General features: G+C 49.1%; 1 protein-coding gene across 2 annotated transcripts in view; it reads left to right on the top strand.

The window, feature by feature from the left end:
- The window catches only part of LOC112113603 (rho GTPase-activating protein 39-like), a 129,562-nt gene that overhangs the window by 106,796 nt on the left and 1,831 nt on the right, over positions 1 to 20,935 (top strand). For both annotated transcript variants that reach the window (XM_026656749.1, XM_026656750.2), the window contains exons 6-8: positions 17,025 to 17,098; positions 18,782 to 18,981; positions 20,774 to 20,865. In XM_026656749.1, coding sequence (XP_026512534.1) covers positions 17,025 to 17,098; positions 18,782 to 18,981; positions 20,774 to 20,865 — 366 coding nt within the window. The remainder of the gene's footprint in view (positions 1 to 17,024; positions 17,099 to 18,781; positions 18,982 to 20,773; positions 20,866 to 20,935) is intronic.

Raw genomic sequence — 20,935 nt, 5'->3', positions numbered from 1 at the left:
CATCTGAAAGTTCTGCAGCCATTGCTCATCATCCCAAACCTACATTATGATGCAATCCCAGCAGTCAGTGCTCATTTCTTGGGCCTAGAAGTGGCACTCCACCATCTGTAGCTGCTCTGTGAACACCACGAACAATCCTGAGTTGGTTTTCATTATGTTCCACAACAAGGAATCGGCACGTTCCCTCATTCAATTCTTCTTATGGCTCTGCAAATATTGGAGGATCGTGCGTGCATGTCTTGTGCTTCCAACACTCATGACAATAGTGTAGAGCTGTGCAGGTTCCATGCTGTTATCAGTGAAGGCGGACAGCAAGGAAGGTCATGTGGGTTCGTGGGATTTTTAAAGAAGGCATGAAAATTATAGGATATGGATGACATTATGCGATGGAGACAGCTGCATCCTGGGAACTTGATCCCTTTCTCCAAGTCACCCCTGCATGACTTGTTCCTGCCCCGCCATGAATTGGCAGATCTTCCCAAGACAGCGCTCTGGACGGTGATGAGCTGCATGCTGGGATACGTACCCATGGTGCACCACATTGTGCATCGATACAAGCACTCCTGGTGAGCACACGCAAAGAGCCAAGTATGTACACACACAAGTGATATACTCACTGTGGCAGCTTGATGCTGACATAACTTGTGGTGGCCCAAGTTTGTAGTGGAGACATGGCCTAGGTGAAAGTGACAGCAGCTTATGTTCCTACTTATCTAAGTGTCTTGAAAATGAGACAACAGTCTCCTAAGTTTCTTAGGCTGTCCTTCAAACTTTGAAAACTAGTAGATCTCACCCCTCCCTCTTCGTTTTTATTCATAGACTGGACGAGCAAGACCAGTTTTCCTACTTTTTCAACTCCCAGGCAATTTCTCAACTTTGAATTAGTCCAAATGAAGAAAATATTATTTCTAATCAGCACCAGAGGCTGCACTCTGAAAAACGTTGTCCCTTCTTCCCACAGTCTCCTGCTTTGACACCAGTGTTGCTCCTTTCTGGTCACTCATTCTGCTCCTTCTACCTTGTTACTCAACTCCCCCACCCCACCCCACCCAACTCCTAGCCCATCCCTACCCCCAGCAAAACAAGAGAACTAACAACAATCCAAGACTTTATCTGCTCATGTAACCCACATGCCTCTTGCGCAGCATATTTTATATGATTAGAGACAGAGGAGGCGGCCGTCGAGAAATGAATGGGTTTCTGTGTGTTTGTCTCTCTGTCTGTGTACAAGGAGACAGGGTAAGTTCACTTACTTCAAGTACCCAGAACCATCCAGAAGCAAGGGCTTGCAATTACTCGGTAGATCAGTGTTTTCCATGAGCTGGAGAGTAAGTTTCCATAGTGGGTGGAGTAAGAAATAGTCATAATCCAAGAACTGAGCCAATCAGAGCTCAGGGAGGGAGAAGCTGTAAAACAGGAGCGTGAGACCCCCCCCCCCCCCCCCGGTGGGCTCCGTGGATGATCCTGATGAAGTACATGATGGTGCCTCCTGGAGTCAGAGGCTAAGTCCCACCACCTGTGATGACTTAGCACAGCCCCGGGTCCCCCACAGGATCAAGCCCTTGGTACAGCACATGACCTATTGTGCCGTATTTATAAACCTTGAGCTCAAAAGTTCAGTGTTTTTCCCTTGATTCTTTCTTTATATAGAAAAGTAGCCTTTAACTCAAAAATTTTGATTAGAGGCTCATGGATTCAGCATATATTATTAAATTGTCCTAAGAGATTATAATAAGTTTAGGCCTTAACATATTTTGTATTAAATTGAGATTTCATTTTAAACAGGTTTATTTTTTAAAAGAACAAATTATTATAATTTGAACAACAAAATCAAAAAAATCTGATTTCAATAAAAAATAGGTTTGTTTGTTTTTTTGTCAAAAATTCATTGATTTTTATCTGCCCTGTTTCCCGCTTTTCTCCACAGTGATGAGATCTGGAAGTGTGGTGGTGTTTGAACGCAAGCAGAGAATTCCTTATGCTCACATGATTCTAGAGAGTGGAGGATATAATTACTGAGAGATTCACATGGAGAATTTCAAAGTTGGCAACACTTAGGCCCTTCCCTGGGTATTGCAGTGAGACTGCCCCTTCAATGGGTACCTTTGTGTATACTCAGGAATGTGGCTTTGGAGTAGGGATGTCACAGGGGGACTGGCCCCTTTCAGAGGGAGCGTGAGCATATGTCTGATTCCCTGCTGCCCACCTGGGCCTTATAGAGGGTAAGACAGCAGCAGCGGAAGGACTGCTACCCATGGACCTGATGTGGAAAAAACATAAGGGGTTTTTGTTGCATAATATTTCTTGCTGGCTTAGTTGAATTTAAATTCTTTGCCAATTCCCTTTTTATTTCTTTGAATTGTGTGGTAAGTTTCTCCTTGAGACTCCTCGTTTGAGATTCATGGCGCCATTTTTCTGCTTCTTCATGCCAATTAAAATATGCATTGAACTGGCTTTGTGGGGATCCCATTCTTTAAAAAGCTTACAAGTGAAAGGACTGCAATTTGCGTACATACAAACATACAATACTCAGGTGTGCCCTTTTGGCGGGACGGTGATTCCTTTTGTCTCACCAGCCCCCATTTTAACAGATCACTTTCACTCGGGTCTTTTACACAGGGAAGGCTTATTGTAGGCGTCCACGACTGTCTACACCCCCCTTCAGCAAAGAGCGTCAGCTGGTCTCAGAGAGAACAGCGCTGCTTACTCTGTTGCTCTTGGTGGGGCGTTTGGACCCGTCAGTGGCTCATGCACTGCCCTTAGGCGGGGAGGGGAATCAGAGGAAAGAGGTTGAGGAAATCAGACCGCCCAAGGGCACGGAGGATAGGGTCACACAAACCTAGACCCAGGCAGTCCCCTCGGCGGTCAGGCCGGCAGAGCGAGGCTACTTCGGTCAGGGCCCTTCTGTTTCGGCCCTTCTAGATGGGGTCACAGGGCTTGCTTTAGAGCCAACATGCTTCACAGAGAGCTCTGGGCGTCTTCCTGTGACCCTTATAACAGATCACTCTCACACCAACACACACACTGGCACACAGTAATGGAGTCAGAGGCCTATCTAGCCACACACTTGGCTCTTCCCGGGGTACAGTACAGAACAGATCAGAAGGGCATCAGATATGTCTGGCAGCAAAAAGTCCGAATAGAGCATGCAAGTCACCCGAACCCAGAGCCTACGGGCGGTGCTCCACCAGAAATCCTAAATAGAGATTTCAAAAGGTCTCTTACCTTTCTGATGGGCCCGGGGTCTTGTGGGGAACAGCTCGCTGTCCTCCGGTGTTTGGGGTCGCTGTCTATCCGAGTCACGGCACCAATTGATGTGGAAAAAATCGATCCACGCGTTGTGTTTTCAATCAGATCAGCCTGAGGCCCTTTATTGATTACAAGCGCAGCGGGTGACAGCTATTGGAGCTTCCCCCCGAGTCCAGGAACACACAAGCTTTTTAAAGCTTAAAACCACAGACAAATTACACATACTTCCGTATTAATTACTTTATTTGGAATACATAGCAAAATTAATACAGGTCAAAAGCAAAAAGAACAATCACCCTTCTTGTTATTCACAGCCTAGTTCATTTGTGGTTTGACTTTTCTAACAGTGCTATTGCGGTTATATATTTCCTAAGCTTGGGCTATTACAAATTGTTCTGTTTGGGGATTTTTTCCACTCTGACTCCTTCTGCCCCTTGTACACAGAAACAAGCAGGATCTTAGTTCAAGGGCTGTAAGCAAGCTTGACCAAACTCAGGGCCTTGACTAAAGTTTAAGGCCTGCTAAATTTTCCCTCACAGACCTCTCTCCGCCCAGGGAGGTAAGGGACAGAATTACGAGAGCTGCTGGAAGGGTTCCTGAAGGAAGCAGCTGGGAGCCCAGAAACACAGACCCCAGAAGGAGATCTGTACAATCCGCTGAACTGAGGGCAGAGACTGCAGGCCAAGGGACTTTATTTCAAGTTTATCTTGACTTAATAAAGTAGGACCCCAGCAGGGGAATTTCTTCTTATACCTTTGGACTATATGGGCTTTGTAAGGGACACTGAGAGAAGGGAAACTGAAGCACGGGGCTGCAGAGTCACACGTAGCCAGCAGGGGATTCTACAGGGCAGGTACATCCTTTTACAAGGGGTCAGGAGTGCTTTGCAGATAGGCAGGGGCATGTTAGAGGCACCTGATATTTTCCCTTTCTTCTTTCAAAGGAAACGAAGTACATGAGAAATCAGTGCACCACTGCAGGGTTTGGAAAAGGAGTAACTTAAACTTTTTGTAAAATTCCAAGAGAAGAGAGTTGCTTGGCTCTGTTAGAGAAACATAATTAGCATTGTATCTCTGCTGTTGATTTTTTCATTAGCTACAAATGAGACACATTGAAGTACACCACCAAACAGTGGTGTAACTGAAAACACAGTCAGAGATCTCAGGCCTTCTCCATGCTGGGATTTTTGCACTAGTGCAAGTCTCTTTTTACACTAGTGCTTTCTGTCAATGTATAGGCAGGCCCTTCCTTGGAAGGAAAAAGCCGTTGTTAAGTCTCTCATACAAAAGGCATTCTAACAGTGCTAGATTGCAAACTGACATCCTTAAGATCTAATCCCAGATTTTATAGAGCAAAACCTGAGCACCATCCGGCCGCCATGTTAGCACAGATGTTCTCCATGTCATGGTTCTAAGTCCACAGCACTCACTGCATTTTTGTTGTCATTTTGTTGTCAAGTTTTCATGCCACGTCTGAGAAGATCTGTTCCTTCTCTCCTCTGGACGTTAGCTGGGTTTAAAAGGGCAGCTTCTTTAATGGGAGGGGGCATTTCCTTCTTTTGGCTTGTGTTGTTGGGTTGGCATGAGGGAAATAGGAAAAAAGGGCTTTTCTCTCACTTCCAGGACCACTAGCACTATTCTGTTTCTAAAATAGCCATTGCTAGTGTGATGCTTAGGGGTGGATTTACCTGGATTTCATACAGGCTCAGAATGTGCTCATGCAGTAGAAGAAGGTTTATCTTGAAGTTTAGCCCTTGAAAGTTTTGTGGCTCCAAGTCTGGAGGGAGGCTATTCAGTCCCATGTCAGAGTTATCAGGGAGCCCAGTTCACCTTAAGCTGTCTGTGATTTGATTTGTCATGCGTTCAGATCCAGCAGCAACTGACTTACTCCCTTTACATACTGACTGCACTGAATAAGCTGGGCTTTCGTACAGTTTTGCTTTCCAGCATTTTGAAGCTAGCATCAGAGTTTCACCATCAGATCCACTTGTTGCTTTCTGTTAGAGTCTCTTCCCCAGCTCACCCAGTGAAGTCTGCCTCCCATTCTGTTGTTTTCTGCGTGGCCCTGCTAGACTTCTCTGAATCGGAGGGAGCAGTGGATACTGCATGGTTGGCAGCAAGAGGACACAGGAGCCTGGGGGCTCTATGAAAGCAGGGTAGCTCCATTTTGGTTTTGCTTCTGTGTTTATCCAGGGTCTGGAGCTCTCTGTGGCAAGGACAGGCTGATTTGAAAAACCAAAGAGAATCACAGACGTATGTAAAAGGGGCTTTTCAGTGGACATCTTCTCTAGTAAGTTTGTCTGTGTTCCTACACCAGTCCAGTCAGTGTATTTCAGTAGCAAAAAGCTTGCCATCTCCCTAAGCTCCTACATGCTCTGAATTCCTTGTTTTGCTGACAGCATGAATGATGACACAGAGTCTAGAAGCTACATTCCATTGAAATCCCCGAGTTTAGACTCTTTTGTTTATAGTAGTGGTGAAGTCACTGTCACAAGTCTGCTGTTCAGATTCCTCAAGATCTCAGTGGAGGAGGGCTGGCTTAAATCCCACTGGTAATTACGTTCCACTGGTAATTACAGCCTCTTCTGGAATATCCGTTTTTTAAAAAGTTTTAGCAAATCATTCAGGATGAAAACTTACCAGGTCATCAAGTTCATCCTCATCTGGATACCCAACAGCCAAAAGGCCCAGCAGCAATACAAACTTGCACGTGTCTTATCTGTTTTATGTGGGAAGGATTTTTTCTTCCTCAGCAGACTAGGAGTTCTTTAGTGTTATTTTTAAAACTGTTCTGTGAATTATTGTCTCATGTTTTCTAGTTGTGTACTGTTGTGTAGAACAATTAAGAGCCACATATATAGAGCTGCTGCTCATAGCTCCATAGTTAAGTGTTTATGTGAAGCAGGAACTTGGTTTCTTGGGTTTATAAGAAATTCAGAGTATTTCCTCTGCAGTCTCACCCCACTTACTGAAGGGGCTGAGATTGGCAAGTTTTAAGGGAATCAGATGGCAGATAAGGTGAGAAGCATGTTTGTGGTTCTGTTGTTGAGATGCTGTGCTGGGTTTGTAACACTTCTTCAGGCACTAGTTGTATATTGACAAAGCTTAGAAGCCTCAAACTTACTCTATGTCTGTTGTCAGTATCCATGGCAGGCGGTCAGGAAAAGCTAGGGTAAAGAAGGAAAGACCGAGAGAAGTATAGTCTCAAAAAGACAGTGTTTGTTAAATCATCCGTACAATCTAGAGTAATAGAGTGACCAGCTGCCCAAGCTATACAGTGATCAAAGCCCCAAGAGTTTCTCAGTGTAATATGCAAATAGGTAAGCACCTCCAAGTCCATGTATGCATTCACCACAGATCTCACCTCCCACAGCATTGTCAGTTCAACATCCCTCTCCCTTCCAACTACCTGAGACATTATAGAGACCCTAGACTCCTTCCCTTTCCCAGCATGCCTTGCCAAAAGGAGATTGACAGCCAGGCTTCCCTTTCCTCGTATAGACAACTAAGGCAAGCCTGCTTGGCACCCTGTCCTGAGTCTACCCTCAAGGATACAATTGCCATGGGTTTGTTTCCTGTTTTTACTTCTCCCTGAAATCTGACTACCCCAGATTGTTAGCCCTGGGGGAAAGGGAGCTTTGACCCAAATGTATTAGAACTCCAGCCCCAAGGTTCTGACAATCAAAGGAGTAGAACGGATCAAACATTGGCTTGATTTGTCATGCAAGGGTCTTCCTTATCCCCCGGGACAGCTTGCTGTCCATGGAGGCCTCATCCTAATAATTTGAAATTGGATTAAGCCCTGAAGCAAGAAGCTTAATCTCTCCTCCAGAAGTTTTGTTAGCAGTATCCATTAACTTTGGATATTCTTATGATCTGTGTAAATGTCCCTCCCTTCTTTGAATCTTGCTAATTCCTTAGCCTCAAAGACATGTTGTGGCAATGAGTTCCACTGTCAAATTACAGATTGGGAGAAAAGGTATTTCTTATAGGCAGTTTTGAATTTGCTACCTTTTCATTTCATTGAATGAAATTGTTCTTGTCTTATGAGCCAAGTCACAATCTACCGTCTCCTATTTTATATACTGGATGCCACTACACGTGAGGTGGATACATTGTAACAACATATGTGCAATATGGCTCAATTAGCATCACTGGGGGACCCTTAGCTCTCGTACACTTAAATGCTCAAATCTAACGCCGCATTGACAGAGCTTTTGCATTTAATTAGTTTTTTGCTTCCAAATTTCCTTGGGGATGGAAATTCTGAGATAGCGACCTCCTCCCATGTGGCTCGAGGAAGAAGGCAAGAGACTGGGCTGGGATTCCATTTCTCATTGTCTTTCCCAGTCCGTGTGCTTACAGTGTTTCATTTCCAGCTGCTGTATTCAAACCACAGAACCCAGCCAGGAGGACATTTTTCTTTCAGCCTTGTGCTCGAGAATTTAGTTTGGCTGCTGGATGAACATGTCTGTGCGGGCATGCGGGAGAGAGTGATTGCACGTTTCTCTCGGCCTCTGTGAAGTGTCTGTCTATTAATTATATTTTTGGCAAGGCTGCCCTCTATTTAATTCGCAGCCAGAGAGGTTTCAGTCGCTCTAAGAGGCACAGGTTCACAGAGCTCAGAAATTGTGACGGGGTCACCTAAATTATACGATGAGTGAAAGCTGTTCTTTAATACAGTGTGTTTGATTTTAAAAACCCAAGTGTTTTGAGCTCTGAAGCAAGCTTTGGACATGGCAGGGAATCAAACGGGCAGATCTATACACACCTTTAAAGTAAACAATTAGGGTCTGGCTTGAAATGAAACAAAAGGCCAACAGTTTTGGATCAGTAATCAGTGTTCAGTCAGTGCAGATCTCTCTCTCTCTCTCTCTGTTGTGCTGGGGATTAGCTGTGTGAAAACTGCCTGCACTATGCAGCGTCTTTACCCTCCGTGCTAGCTGATCGTAGGGCAAATCAAACAGCCATTTCCGGGGGGGGGCTCCTAAGGAGCCGAGCTGTGCTGTGACAATATTTCCTTACGGTAGAATCTCAGAGTTAGGAACACCAGAGTTACGAACTGACCGGGCAACCACACACCTCATTTGGAACTGAAGTACGTAATCAGGCAGCAGCAGAGACAAAAAAAAAAAAAAAAAAAAAATACAGTAGAGTACTGTTTTAAATGTAACTACTAAAAAAATAAAGGAAAGTTTATAAAAAAAGATTTGACAAGGAAAGGACACGGTTTCTGTATTTGTTTCGTTTAAATTAAGATGGTTAAAAGCAGCATTTTTCTTCCACATAGTAAAATTCAAAGCTGTATTAAGTCAATGTTCAGTTGTAAACTTTTGAAAGAACAACCATAACGTTTTGTTCAGAGTTATGAAAAACCTACAGTCCCGAGGTGTTCATAGCTCTGGGGTTCTACTGTATTTCATAGAGCCTATGCTAGCCTGATGTGAGCTGCATTCTGCACCCTTGCATCTCCCACACATGGGGATGGTTTTCTCTAGCGTTTGGCTAAGAGAAGAGAAGGGAGCTGCTCCCCCTTGAATTCACTGGCCTTTCCTCCCCCCTTTTGGAGTTGTGCATTATGCCACATGGACCCCAGAACCTTAGGCAGGGGTTGGGAACATCAGTATGTACCCTGAGTGCATGACAGCACCACCTCTCTCCCCAGTCAGACAGTGATTGCTGTCCATGCTGGGGGAATGCTGGATGGACAGGAATCCATCACCTTGCCCCATCACAATAAAATTACATGCATCCATCCTAGCTTGGGGAGTTTAGGGTCTTTGCAGATTCATCAGCTTTCGTACTCCAGGGAGGCCAGGCTCCAGCTAAGGCATTAGAGTTCTGATTCAATTAGTATAGCAGAGGTGCGAATCAGGGTATGTCTATGCAGCCAGTGGCAGCGGGTCCCTGAGCCTGGGTCGACAGACTTGGGCTTGCACTACTACCCTAACAACAGCTGTGTAGACAGCGCTTTTAAGTTGTGGCTCAGGCTCTGAAGCCAACCCCCTGTGTAGGCTTCACATCCTGAATTCCAGCCTGAGTCCAGCATCTACACAGCTATTGTTAGCACAGTAGCACAAGCCCAAGTCTGTCGACCCAGGCTACAGGCTCGCAGGAGAGCGCTAAAGCCATCAGGGTAGACGTTACAGCTTAGGATGCAACCCACCCTCCTGTGTCTGGGTCCCACCTGAGCTGGCCGTGCTGGGCAGCAGCTTGTTGGAGGGTCTGGGACTAGAGCTGGGTGAAATTTCAGGGGCGATTAGAAATTTCACTGAAAAGCACATTTTCAGGGCTCCAAAACCATTCAAGAATGTTGGTTGAAGTCAACAAATGGTTTTGTCCAAAAAATCTGATTTATTTTTTTTTAAGTTGAAATATTTAATTTTCACTTTTCATTTCAATACAACAGTTTGTTTTCAGATTTGGCCATTTTAAGAAAACTCATAAAGGCGAGAAACCCCAAAGATGGCTTTTTAAAAAACTTTTTAAAAAATCGTTTTGAGTCAGCCGAAATGGTTGGGTGAATTCTACATGATTTTTTTAAGTTTTTTGACTGAATGAAAATTTTAGAAAAAATTGGTTTTGTTTCCAGTTGAGCCAGATTGGGGGTGTGTGTGTGTGTGTGGGGGGGGAGGTTCGTTTATCCCCCACACTGAAAAATCCATCATTCGCTCAGCTCTACCTGGAGATTCATTATGACCTTTCCATTGCTTATAGTGGTGGGTCTGCTTGAGGGATCCCCTTTCTTCTGATCCATCATGGCAGCTGAGATCAGCGAGCCGGGAACTGCTGGCAGTTCTGAGATATCCTGCTGACGTCCCATTCTTGAGAATCTACAGTCCCTTCTTCCTCTTCGAGTGCTGGTCTCTATATGTGTTCCACATGGGTGTGCACATGCGCACCATGCGCCTGTGTACGGAAGTGTTTCTTAGCAGTGTCCATTGACCCGCACGTGCGTACTGTGTCTCTTTGCACTCCCAGCCGAGGGCATAATCGGTAGTGCGAGTCGACACCTCTCCAGTTCCCTCTGACTGCCACATGGCCTGAGTCAGAACCTCCTGTTCCTTTGTGCTGCGAACTTTCTAAGAGAGTGACTCACTTTTGCTTTGTCATAAATAGTTTTATATAGTTTCTCTAGTTTCGTTAGCTAGGGTAGTTTTCTTTCCTTGTTCAGGGACCATCTCCCCCCTCCGGGGACAGTGCCCCAGATTCCAGGCTTCAAAACGGTGTTTCCTACCCGTGCTCCTTCTCTGTGAGCGACAAGCATCAGCAATATCTCTACTGCCTTGGCGAAGCACACTTCGCGGCTCGCTGCTGCATTTGCAAGTCCTTCCTGGCCCGCACCCAGGAAGCATGTGAACTCCACCTCTGTAAATACCTGATGGAGGAAGCCATGAGACCGAGGATGTACTCAGATCCAGGCCCAGGAGACCCAACCTGTACAGCAGCCATCACTGGCAGTGGGAGCCCCTCCGCGCACCGTGCAGGGCCCGGAACTGGCAGTACTAAAGAGCAAGGCCAAGTCCTGGATGAGAGTAAAAAACATTCTGCCAGGCACAAGAGCAGATCCCCGTCCCAGACTGCTCCCAGCACGTTTCCTCCCCGAGCCGTGCCAGGTCAGGGGAGATGTCACATGGGGATGCAGCTGGACCGGCGCCCAAGATTCCCCATGTGAAGGGTAAGGCCAGGCACAAACTGGGTCCGACAGTACTGATGGCAACCTTGGCACCCAGGCATTCGGAATGCTCATCGGCACATGTGCTGACTGTTCCACCAGTGCTCAGGCGCCTACCAGACAGGCTGGCTCCACAGACACCATCATCCTCACCCCTCTGGCATCTCCACAGGCACACTGCGCACCTCTGGATGCTCAGAGCCATTTCTGTGGACAGAAGAGTTGATCCTTCCCTACCCACAATCTCTCCTTCTGTCCGGCTCATCCACAACATCCCAACTCCAGAGGACAAATCTTTTCTACTGCTGCCGGAGAAGCCCGTCCCTGTGCCACACCACAGCCCTCCGGTATTGACAGTCCCCCCCACACACCTTCCCAGAACCATCTTCAGAGTCCAAGGAGTTCTTGGACCCGGAATCTTCGTTCTCCCCGACATCACACTGGAGTCTGGATGTATGGCCCAGACTGCCCTACCCTCCAGCATACGACCTGAAAACGGAGGCCTGGTACCGCTTCCTGTGGGGCCCACCACATCCAAGGGACGCTTCCTTTTGGCCTGGGATGCCTACCACAGATGCCAGACACCATCTCAGGCATCGTACTGGCCCTCCTCCACTCACCCACCAGCACTGTCGGTGCATAAAGAGGAGGGAGACATCAAACTGTTTCCGCCGGCTCCTCTGGTCCCTGCTGGAGTATCCTCGCCGGATGAGGTGACCATCCCTCTCCTGCTCTCTCTGCTGGACGACCATTGCTAATACCAGGACTTGATCCAGAGGGTAGTGGCAGACTTGGACATCCCATTGGAGTAGGTTCAGGACCCACACCATCAACTCCTGGATATACTCCAAAACCAGGGGCCTTCTCGAGTAGCCCTACCTATCCATGAGGCCATCCTCCAACCGGCGTGAGCACTGTGGTATGCCCCTGCCCCCTGTGCCCCCATACTTAAATGGGCAGAGAGGAGACATTTTGTGCCTGCTAAAGGGGGTGATTTTTTACCCATCCAAACCCCAGCTCCCTGGTTGTTCACATGGCCGCCATGGTCCGCCACTCCCTCCTTGGACATATGGCAGCCTGCACCTAGGTGACACTACACACACATTTCCATCTATGTTGTGTTCACCGTTCCCTGGGCCATGGTGTCCTCCCTCTCATGGTGGTCCAGTCCTTCCAAGATCATGATTGGCACCCCCTTCACCACTCCCACACCACAGGCCACTATCATGACACACCCCTCCCCTGGGGGTTGGGGAGCCCACTTAGACCACCACGCAGCTCCAGGGGTGTGGATGCCAGAGGAAGACAGTATGCACATAAACGTGCTAGAACTGCAGGCAGTCCGTTTAGCGTGCCAGGCCTTCCTCATGCTCATTCAGACCCTCCGCGTTCAGTAGCTCTCTGACAACATCGCGGCAGTGGTGTACCTCAACAAGCAGGGCGGCGCCAAGTCTCCTTCCCTCTGCACTGAGTCAGTCCAGCTTTAGAACGGGTGCATCCAGAACCACATGACACTTCAAGCCGCGTAGATACCGGGCACCCAGAATTCCCTGGCCAACGCACTCAGTGGGACTCTCTAGCTCAATCAGGAGTGGGAGTTACACAATGCCACGCTCTGGCACCTCTTCGCAACATAGGGCACCCTCCATTGGGACCTCTTTGCTACTCCCCAAAACCGAAAGCTGCCCCACTATTGTTCCAGGGGAGCGATAGGGAAGGGCTCTCAGGGTGATGCTTTCCTCCTCCCCTCCTCTGCTACGCCTTTACCCCTACTCTCCTCCTGCCATGGGTGCTACACAAGATTTGCCGGGACAGTGCCACCATCCTACTCACAGCCCTGTTCTGGCCCTATCAGTTCTGGTTCATGGACCTCCTTAGACTTTCTGCCTGCACACTGCTCTGCCTCCGCACACTCCCAGATCTCCTCACATGAGATCGGGGGAGGCTCTGTCAACCCAGTCTGGACCCTCTTCACCTCACAGCCTGATGTTTGGATGGGTGTCAAAGATCTACCCCAGTGCGAGAAATCCATACCCAAAGCAGGAGATAATCCATCAGAACCTGCTACCGAGCTAAATGGAAACGTTTCACAGTATGGGCTCACCGCCACCACCGCTCACTGAGCATGGTGTCTATTCCAGTCGTCCTTGACCACCTCACCCTCAAATTGTTGAGCCTAGCCCTCAGTTTTGTACTGGTGCACCTGGCAGCACTCAATGTCTTTCTCCCTCCTGTGGACAACACCGCGGTGTTTTCGCACTCCACCACCGTCCACTTCATGAAGGGTTTATGCAACATCTTTCCACCAGTACTCAAGCCCACACCCCGCAGGACCTTAATCTCGTTCTCTCCGCCCTCACGAAACCACCCTCTGAGCCGCTGGCAGCATGCTCCCTCTCCCACCTCTCGACGAAAGTGACATTCTTGGTAGCTATTACCTCAGCCAGACAGGTCAGTGACCTGGCAGCCATGATGGCAGATCCCCCCTACGTGATATTCCACAAGGACAAGGGGTCCTTACAGCTGCACCCTAAATTCCTTCCAAAAGTAGTGTCGGAGTTCCACCTCAATCAGTGCATCCACCTGCCGGTTTTCCATCCCAAACCACATGCCTCCCCTGCTGACAGGACCTTGCACTCCCTCGACGTCCGCCGTGCACTGCCATTCTACCTACACAGGACTCGACACATCGACGAAGCTATATGTGGCCATCTCCGAACGGTCCAAGGGTCAAGCCGTCTTGTCCCAACAAATCTCCAAATGGGTCTCGGGTGTGTCTGCGAATGCTGCAACCAATCAAAAGTAGCCTCACCTGATAAAGTCACGGTGCACTCTGTGAGTGCCAGCCACCAGGTCGGCCTCACTGGCAGACGTGCCTTGGGAAGACATCTGCCGCGCGGCTACGTGGCACTCAGTCCACACAGTTCGTGACACCTTATGCCATCGCACGAACAGTAGCTACAGATGCTGCCGTGGGCCAGGCCGTACTGCAGATTGCACTTCCATTGGCATTGTCGCACCCACCTCCATGCTGATCACTGCTTGTGAGTCACCCACTCGTGGAATACACGTAGAGATCAGCACTCAAGGAAGAGGTTCCTCACCTGTAACTGGAGGTTCTTTGAGATGTGTGGGCCGTAACTATATTCCACTTCCTGCCCTCCTTCCCTTCTGCTTTGGACTGGATTCCAGAATGGTCAGAGGGAGACTGGAGAGGTGTCGACCCGCACTACCGCTGATGCCCTCATCTGGAAGCACGAGGAGGTGCTCTGCATCCATGTGGGTCAATGGACACTGCTAAGAAATACCTCCAGACTCAGGCACATGGCGCGCATGTGCCCCCACATCTGGAATACATCAAGGGACCCCACATCTTGAAGAACGTCCAGTTACAGGCAAGTAACCTTCTCATCTGTGGGCAGCTGCTGCTGCTCAAAGCTCTAGTTCATCTTATTGCCCACACTGAGAGACTTGGGTTGGTGGTTGTGTTACAGCTGAGTTTCTGGCTTTGCTCCTGCCCTATGGTTTATCAGCCTGTTTTATTTCTATAATAAACATTTGTTACCTGTACCTCCATGAGCCCAGTCCTGCAGCCTATGCCCATCAGCTCCTTTTGCAGGATTGAAAGTCCCAGCATACAAGACTAGTGCCTGTTACATCAAGTAAGCCAGAAAGTCTAAGATCCAGAGGCCTCCGATTTCAAGTAAACATATGAAGGTTTCCCTTCCAGTCTTTAACCAATGTAATCCTAGCATTGATGTTCCAGGCCACATATCACTTGCGAGGAAGCTTGCAGGAGGCCTTCACGTCTAAGGCTTGATCTACACTAGGACCTTATGTCAGTATAACTAAGTTGCTTAGGGATATGGAAAATCCACACCCCTGAGCAACGTTACACCACCCTAACTCCCGGTGTAGGCGGAGCTAGGTCAACAGGAGGGCTTCTCCTGTCGACAGAGCTACCACCTCTTGGGGAAGTGGAGTGCCTGCACCAATGGGAGAAGCCCGCCTGTCTGTGTAGATAACATCTTCACTGAAGTGCTACAGCGGTGCAGCTGGCCACTGCAGCCTTATAAGTGTAGACAAGCCCTCAGATGCTGCTAAATTACACTGAGTTTTTGAAATGACTTATGGCACTTTCACTTATGGCACCTTGAGGCACATTCCATACAACCAGAAGACAAGTCATCTTGGTCTGTCCCCGGTGGATCTGCTCCTTGCTCCTTGGCTCAGTGCACTGTAATCACTGCTTCATTCGTTACTAGTGCTCAGGGGATCCTGCCTACCCAATGAGCCATTCTGTGAATTTCACCTCGCTGCTTGGGAGTTGATTGTGAGCAAATGGTGAACACTTGCACGTTTATTTGCTGTTTGAAATTATTCACTCATTTCTCCAGTGAATAATTCTTGGTCTTTGGCAAATGGTACTTTGTGCATACTTGAAATTTGAAGTTCATAATTGAAATTTTGGGTCATATGAAATTTGGGTTACATAAGAGTCAGCCATTGTTTCTGTACCTGACTGGATGAATTATGTAGCTAACCAATAAAAGTTTGAACTTCAAATTGCATCTTCACATGTAAAATCCACAATTTGCAGTTTGCATGTTGTTTGCTAGTTTTGCAATTCTCTTTCTGTGAATGTTTGAGTTCAGAATTCACATTCGGAGAGTCTTTGCACCAGTAAAATTTGTTTGTTTACTAGAATATTTGCAGAAAATAAAGATCAGTGGGGCATGAAGCAGATTAAAACAACAAATGAATACTCAGGGGGTTTTAGTCCATCCAGTATTTATGCAGTTCTAAGGATTCACACAGTAAAAATCCTTTTGATGTTTGTATCATGTAACTTACCTGGGTTAAATTAATCAATAAACAATATCGTCTTCCCCAAATGCCCTGGGTGATTCTTTGTTAGGCAGACGAGTTAGGAGAAGCCAGTTACAAAATAGCTCCTTTTTTTCTGTTGACAGTATAAATATATTTTTAGCCCACACCCCCTTCTGTAAACAAACCCTCTGCTCCATGGTTCAGGCCTCGGAGCCAGCTCCCAGGGGTGAGCGATAATGAAACCGGAGTCGTTAGTGCATGTGTTGACTGAGTTGGGTTCCCAGCTCTTTATCCTGGTGAAAAGAGATGTGAAGGCAAGAACCAGGGGCAAGGGAAGGGATCTCTCCCTCTGCATGTAGATGATGCTTGTTCTTAATCGAGGGCTCAGGCTAAGGAAAGTTTTGTTCTCCTTTGGGCAGGGCCCTCTGCCCAGCCTCTGCATTGGCCAGCTCCATGCGCCCTGCCAGTGATACATGCACAGGGCGCTTACCCTACATCTCACTTGGAGAATGAGCTCTGTTTGCAGACGTTCCTTTGACAGGGTGCACGTACAGTCAGAGTGTGCCAGACTCAGCTAGGCTGGTGCCTGCGGAAGGGGACGTGGAGCCAGACACTTGTGCTCTCCTGGGTGCACATAGTGTGTGCAGATGATCAAAGCAGCTGTGCGGCGGGGTGGCAATTAGTGCTTGGAGCATTGGGAGCCCTCGGCGGTGGGATGCAAGGTTCAGATCTGGGTGCTTTGAGCTGGAACACGGAGCACCACGAGCCCCGGGGACTGGGCTTCTAATGGCATTGCCAGCAGGCTAGGACTGCCGTGCTGCTCGCGGGGCCAGGAGGGTGCAGGGCAGTGGGCTGAACCCAGGGCAGTGGCACTAGACTGCTCCACAGGTTATTCCAGCTAGGAGCAGCTGTTAAAAGAAATGCAGAGGGCTCTTGCAACACACCTGCAGCACTCGAGGGAGGAGTTAATTTTGGTGTCCAGTAAGGGAACGGTGCCCCTCCAGACATGTATCTCAGAGAAAGTAGGGGGAGGGGTTGGGGGTTTTTGCAAGTGCAAACCCTGCCCAAATCGTACAGGTTCATTTTCAGAGCCCATAGACTCAGGTGTGTCCTGCCCTTCCTGGGGTGCACAGCCCAGCTCTTTGGGAGGGACAGAGCCCAGGGGCCTTGCCAAGAGAACCCCCAGCACCTAGTATTTGTGGTGACAGCATTTTTCCTCTGAGGGTCTGGCGGTGCCATGGGACTGACCGGCATGTCTCTCTCTCCCCTAGGTTTGGCCATCAGCACGTACGCCAGGTTCTGTTACCGGAAGCTGCAGAAGGTGGCGGTTACTGGGGGCAAGAAGGTGAGGCACCTACTGTGCCCTGGAGGCTTTGTTCTAACATCTCACGTTGCCTTCTCCAGCACCCGCGGTCTCCAGCACGCCAGACACTAATGGGTTCCTTCAGGTCCCCGGGCTCCTGTCCTGTGTTAGAGGTGGGAACCGGGCTGCGGGGGTGAGGGGATTCACAGCCACACAGTGGGTGAGGCCTGACTCCCAGACTCTGTTCCCCTGATAGCTCCCTGCCTGGGCATTACCAGCAGGGAGCGTGCAGGGTGCTCGTGGGGCCCAGCGGGCAGGTCCTGTAGGGGAATATTCCTGGCCCATGTGGCAAACACAGTACTCAGCTTTCCCTGGGAGGAGCAGGCCCTGCGTGGAGCAGGAACCACCCATCCCGTGGGGGGGAGGGGATACTCTCCCCCTTCACCACTGACAGCTCATGTGGGGCTGGCAGCTGCATTTCCCCGCAAGCAGGCGTGGGTCTTATTTTAAACATTCCTGGAAGGGGGAGGGCCAGGAACAGCTCCCCCCCCTTTTGCGGAGTGCCATGCTTGTCATGCAGCCTGCCCTCCAGCAGCACCTGTCCTGAGGAATGGATCCCAGAGAGGATGGATTTTGTCACATTTCCCTGGGGGCCTCTGCACAGTGAGGGCTCCGTGGAGAGGGGGGAGGAGCTGACCCATCCGTCGGGTGGTAGCAGGGGCCCAGCCCCCAGCAGGACAGGAGATGTACCAGTACGTGTTCTGCACAGCTCCAGCCGGAGCTCTGTCCGTGGCACTCCAGGCAGTCAGAGGGATGTTTGCAAACTATTCTTTTACCCCTCCTCAACCTTGTTTGCAGAACTGAGCTCTGCTGGGCTGCAGCTGTTCTGCAGACTGCATGGTGCCGTTGGTCATTTCAGCCCCCGCGTAGGCTAGAGGCAGTTTGATTTCCCCCTTTGCCATGTGAAATTAATAGAAGTTGGGCCAGTAAAAGATATTACCTCACTCACCTTGTCTCTCTAATGTGAAATTAAGTCAGTTTCTTTGTCAACATTCTCCAGAAACCACAGGTTTTGGGTGTCCAGTTAGAGCCAGCTGGAGCCTGATTTTCGGAGGTGCCCAGTGCCTCTGAAAATCAGGCTTCTACATGTCGAAAGATGGACACACAAAGATCCCCTGGAAATGGAGATTGCCTGGAATTCGCCTCTGCATTTGGAATGTTTGTTTTCCCATGTTCCATTGCCAAGAGGTATTAGAATGAAATAGCTGCTATAATGAATGTGTGCCCCCTGCTGGCCCTGCAGCAGCACCTGTTCACAGCCCATCCCCAGAACGCGGCTTATCCCTGCTGCTGCCCCAACACTGTGGATCCTGGCAGGGACGCAGGGAAAGCAGGAATATTTCCCAAATAGAAAAGATCAGAACATGGCAACAGAACCAGAAAGTAACACTAGAGCCGCCCCCAAATCTCTTCGACCCACAGCCGGCAGCCTCCCCGCTCTCCTGGGGCCTAACGCGTTCGAGCTCCTGGTCCTTGCACATGTCCTTTGCATAACGGGGATTCTGTTGCAGTGAGGACTTCCTGTAAGCACGTGGCCCTGGGGCCATCTGGTCATCTTCCACGTGAGCCATGGCCTGCATGCCCTAGGACTGCTCGCTGCCTCTGCCTGCACGTGGCTGGGGCGACATTACAGCACGAGTTCATAGATATTTTCTGTGCCCTCAGGGCCTCCGTAAACCAACGATAGAGGAGATAACACACGCCAGAAGTGCCATTGTGACGCCATCGCTGTTCGGCAGCTCTCTGGAGGAAATCATGTCACGGCAGCAGGACATGTATCCGGGGAACAAGCTGCCTTGGGTACAGATACAGCTGTCTCAGCAAGTCCTGGCCCTGGGGGGAGAACAGACTGAAGGAATATTCAGGTGAGCTTTAGGGATGGTGGCTATTTGACTGAGTAGAACTCTGGCTCCATCCACATTTCAGACCAGTCAGAATGAGGGGTACAAGCAGAAGCTGTCCCTGTCCCACCCAAAACCGCACTCACACAATCAGCAGAAAGTCACCCCTCTCCAGTACTACAGACCCGTCTAAACCTCTGGCTGTCACACCATAATGGTTCCCTTGCACCAGCTGTCCCAACCCTGGCTCTCTGCCTGGGGCTTCCTCCGACCTCTCTTCTCTGCAGCTGGGGTAACGAGCCGCCGGCACCAGTGAGTCAGCAGAACCCTATTCCAGCAGGATCAGCCCCGCTCACGGGGATGTGTTTCAGGAACATACTGCTAGCAGTCCCCCAAAGGGGCATTGGTCCCTTAGCATGCGTCACAGGAGATGTTTTCTTCTGCAGACACACACTGAATGATTTGAGCTGCTTGGGACAGTGGGTGAATCTCAAGAGCGCCTGGCACAGTGTTGTGCTTTCAGTTGATCAAGTGATTGTGGTTGGACAGCTCTGGGAGTGAGGCAGAGCCTGGGATGTCCAGGCAGACATGCTAGCAAAGATCATTAGTGAGGCTTGGCAGGGGCCTGAGGTGGTATCGTGCTGGCTCTGCAAGGTGTGTTCTGTCCAGCCGAGTCTAGAGATGCCGTGTGTCGCTGCCCTGAGCCACATAAAATCCTGGCAGAGGGAGCGCGGTACTAACCACGAATTCTTCTGGCATAAAACTGGGGCTGAAGTTCGGCAAAGCACCATAATCCTTGTGTCCCACTGGACAGTGTAATCCACAGGAAAGGGCTCTGCAGGAAAGCCGAAATAGACAGATCCTGTAGACAGACTGAAGCTGGTGCCAGCCTCACCCTATGGATGAACTTGCACATCCCTGGGGAAGGGGCGGAGCTGCTGGGTGCTTGTATTCCTGTTTCCATGTTACTGCTGCAGGTAACGGCAGGGACCTGCAAGGAGACCTTGCGCCCTGAACCCCAGGAGGGATTTCACTGGCCAGTCACTGGGGTAGCTGTAGCTTCCATGCTCAGCACTTTAATATCATTTAACTAAGCATCTGGCAGTGACCTTAGCACAGTGGCCCTAATCATTGCTTCTCCCTCAGGTATGGCAAGTAATGAACAATTTGAAAGCAGTTACTGGTAATTATCAAACTATGGGATCTCCCTAAATAGCCTCTGTGCAAAGGCAGATTGCAGGGCCACGTAAAATACTCCCTAGCTATTCCATGTGATTACAAATCACTGAACTCATGCAGACTAGTTCAGCACATAGGAAGCTTCAGTCTTGCTGGTGAGTAGGACTTTGCAAATTCAGCTCCCATGTGAGCGTGTGAGAGAGGAGAGATTGAATGAGGTTGTAAGCGAAGTTCTGGAAAGGTATGGCTAAGAACTGTGGTGGAGTCCCACATGTCCATTACCCCATTAAAATACTGACCTGGCCTGAAAGCAGCTTTCAGAATCACTGCATCCCCCAGACCTACTCTGTACCATCAGACTGACCTACTGCTGGAAGCGTGGCATCAGGAAACTAGTGGGAGAGACTGGCAGGGGGATTTCTGAAGGGCCATTTGAAGTTGACTTGGATAAGGAACAGCAAAGTCTTGCTGAGTAAATGTTTCTGTAAGTGTTGCTAGCCTGCAAATTCACCTCTGCAGGGCTCCTTCCAGTGACAGTCTCACACCCATGTCTGCTATCTTCCGCCGACAAGGCGGCTTGCTCTGCAGTCCATTTGGACTCAAAGTCCAGTTGCTGTATTTCTGGGTTTGCTTTCAGAATACCTGGCGACATTGATGAAGTCAACGCATTGAAACTGCAGGTGGATCAGTGGAGGATCCCCAACAACCTCAGTGATCCCAATATACCAGGTATGAGGACTGGATAGCCATGTAGCTATGGGCTAGTCCAGAATAACGTGTGCAGTGTGCTTCCGAGGCA

Source organism: Terrapene carolina, unplaced genomic scaffold (genome assembly GCF_002925995.2).
Source record: "Terrapene carolina triunguis isolate 2854851 unplaced genomic scaffold, T_m_triunguis-2.0 Scaffold233, whole genome shotgun sequence".
Lineage (NCBI taxonomy): Eukaryota > Metazoa > Chordata > Testudines > Emydidae > Terrapene > Terrapene triunguis.
This window is presented reverse-complemented; position numbering and strand designations above follow the sequence as displayed.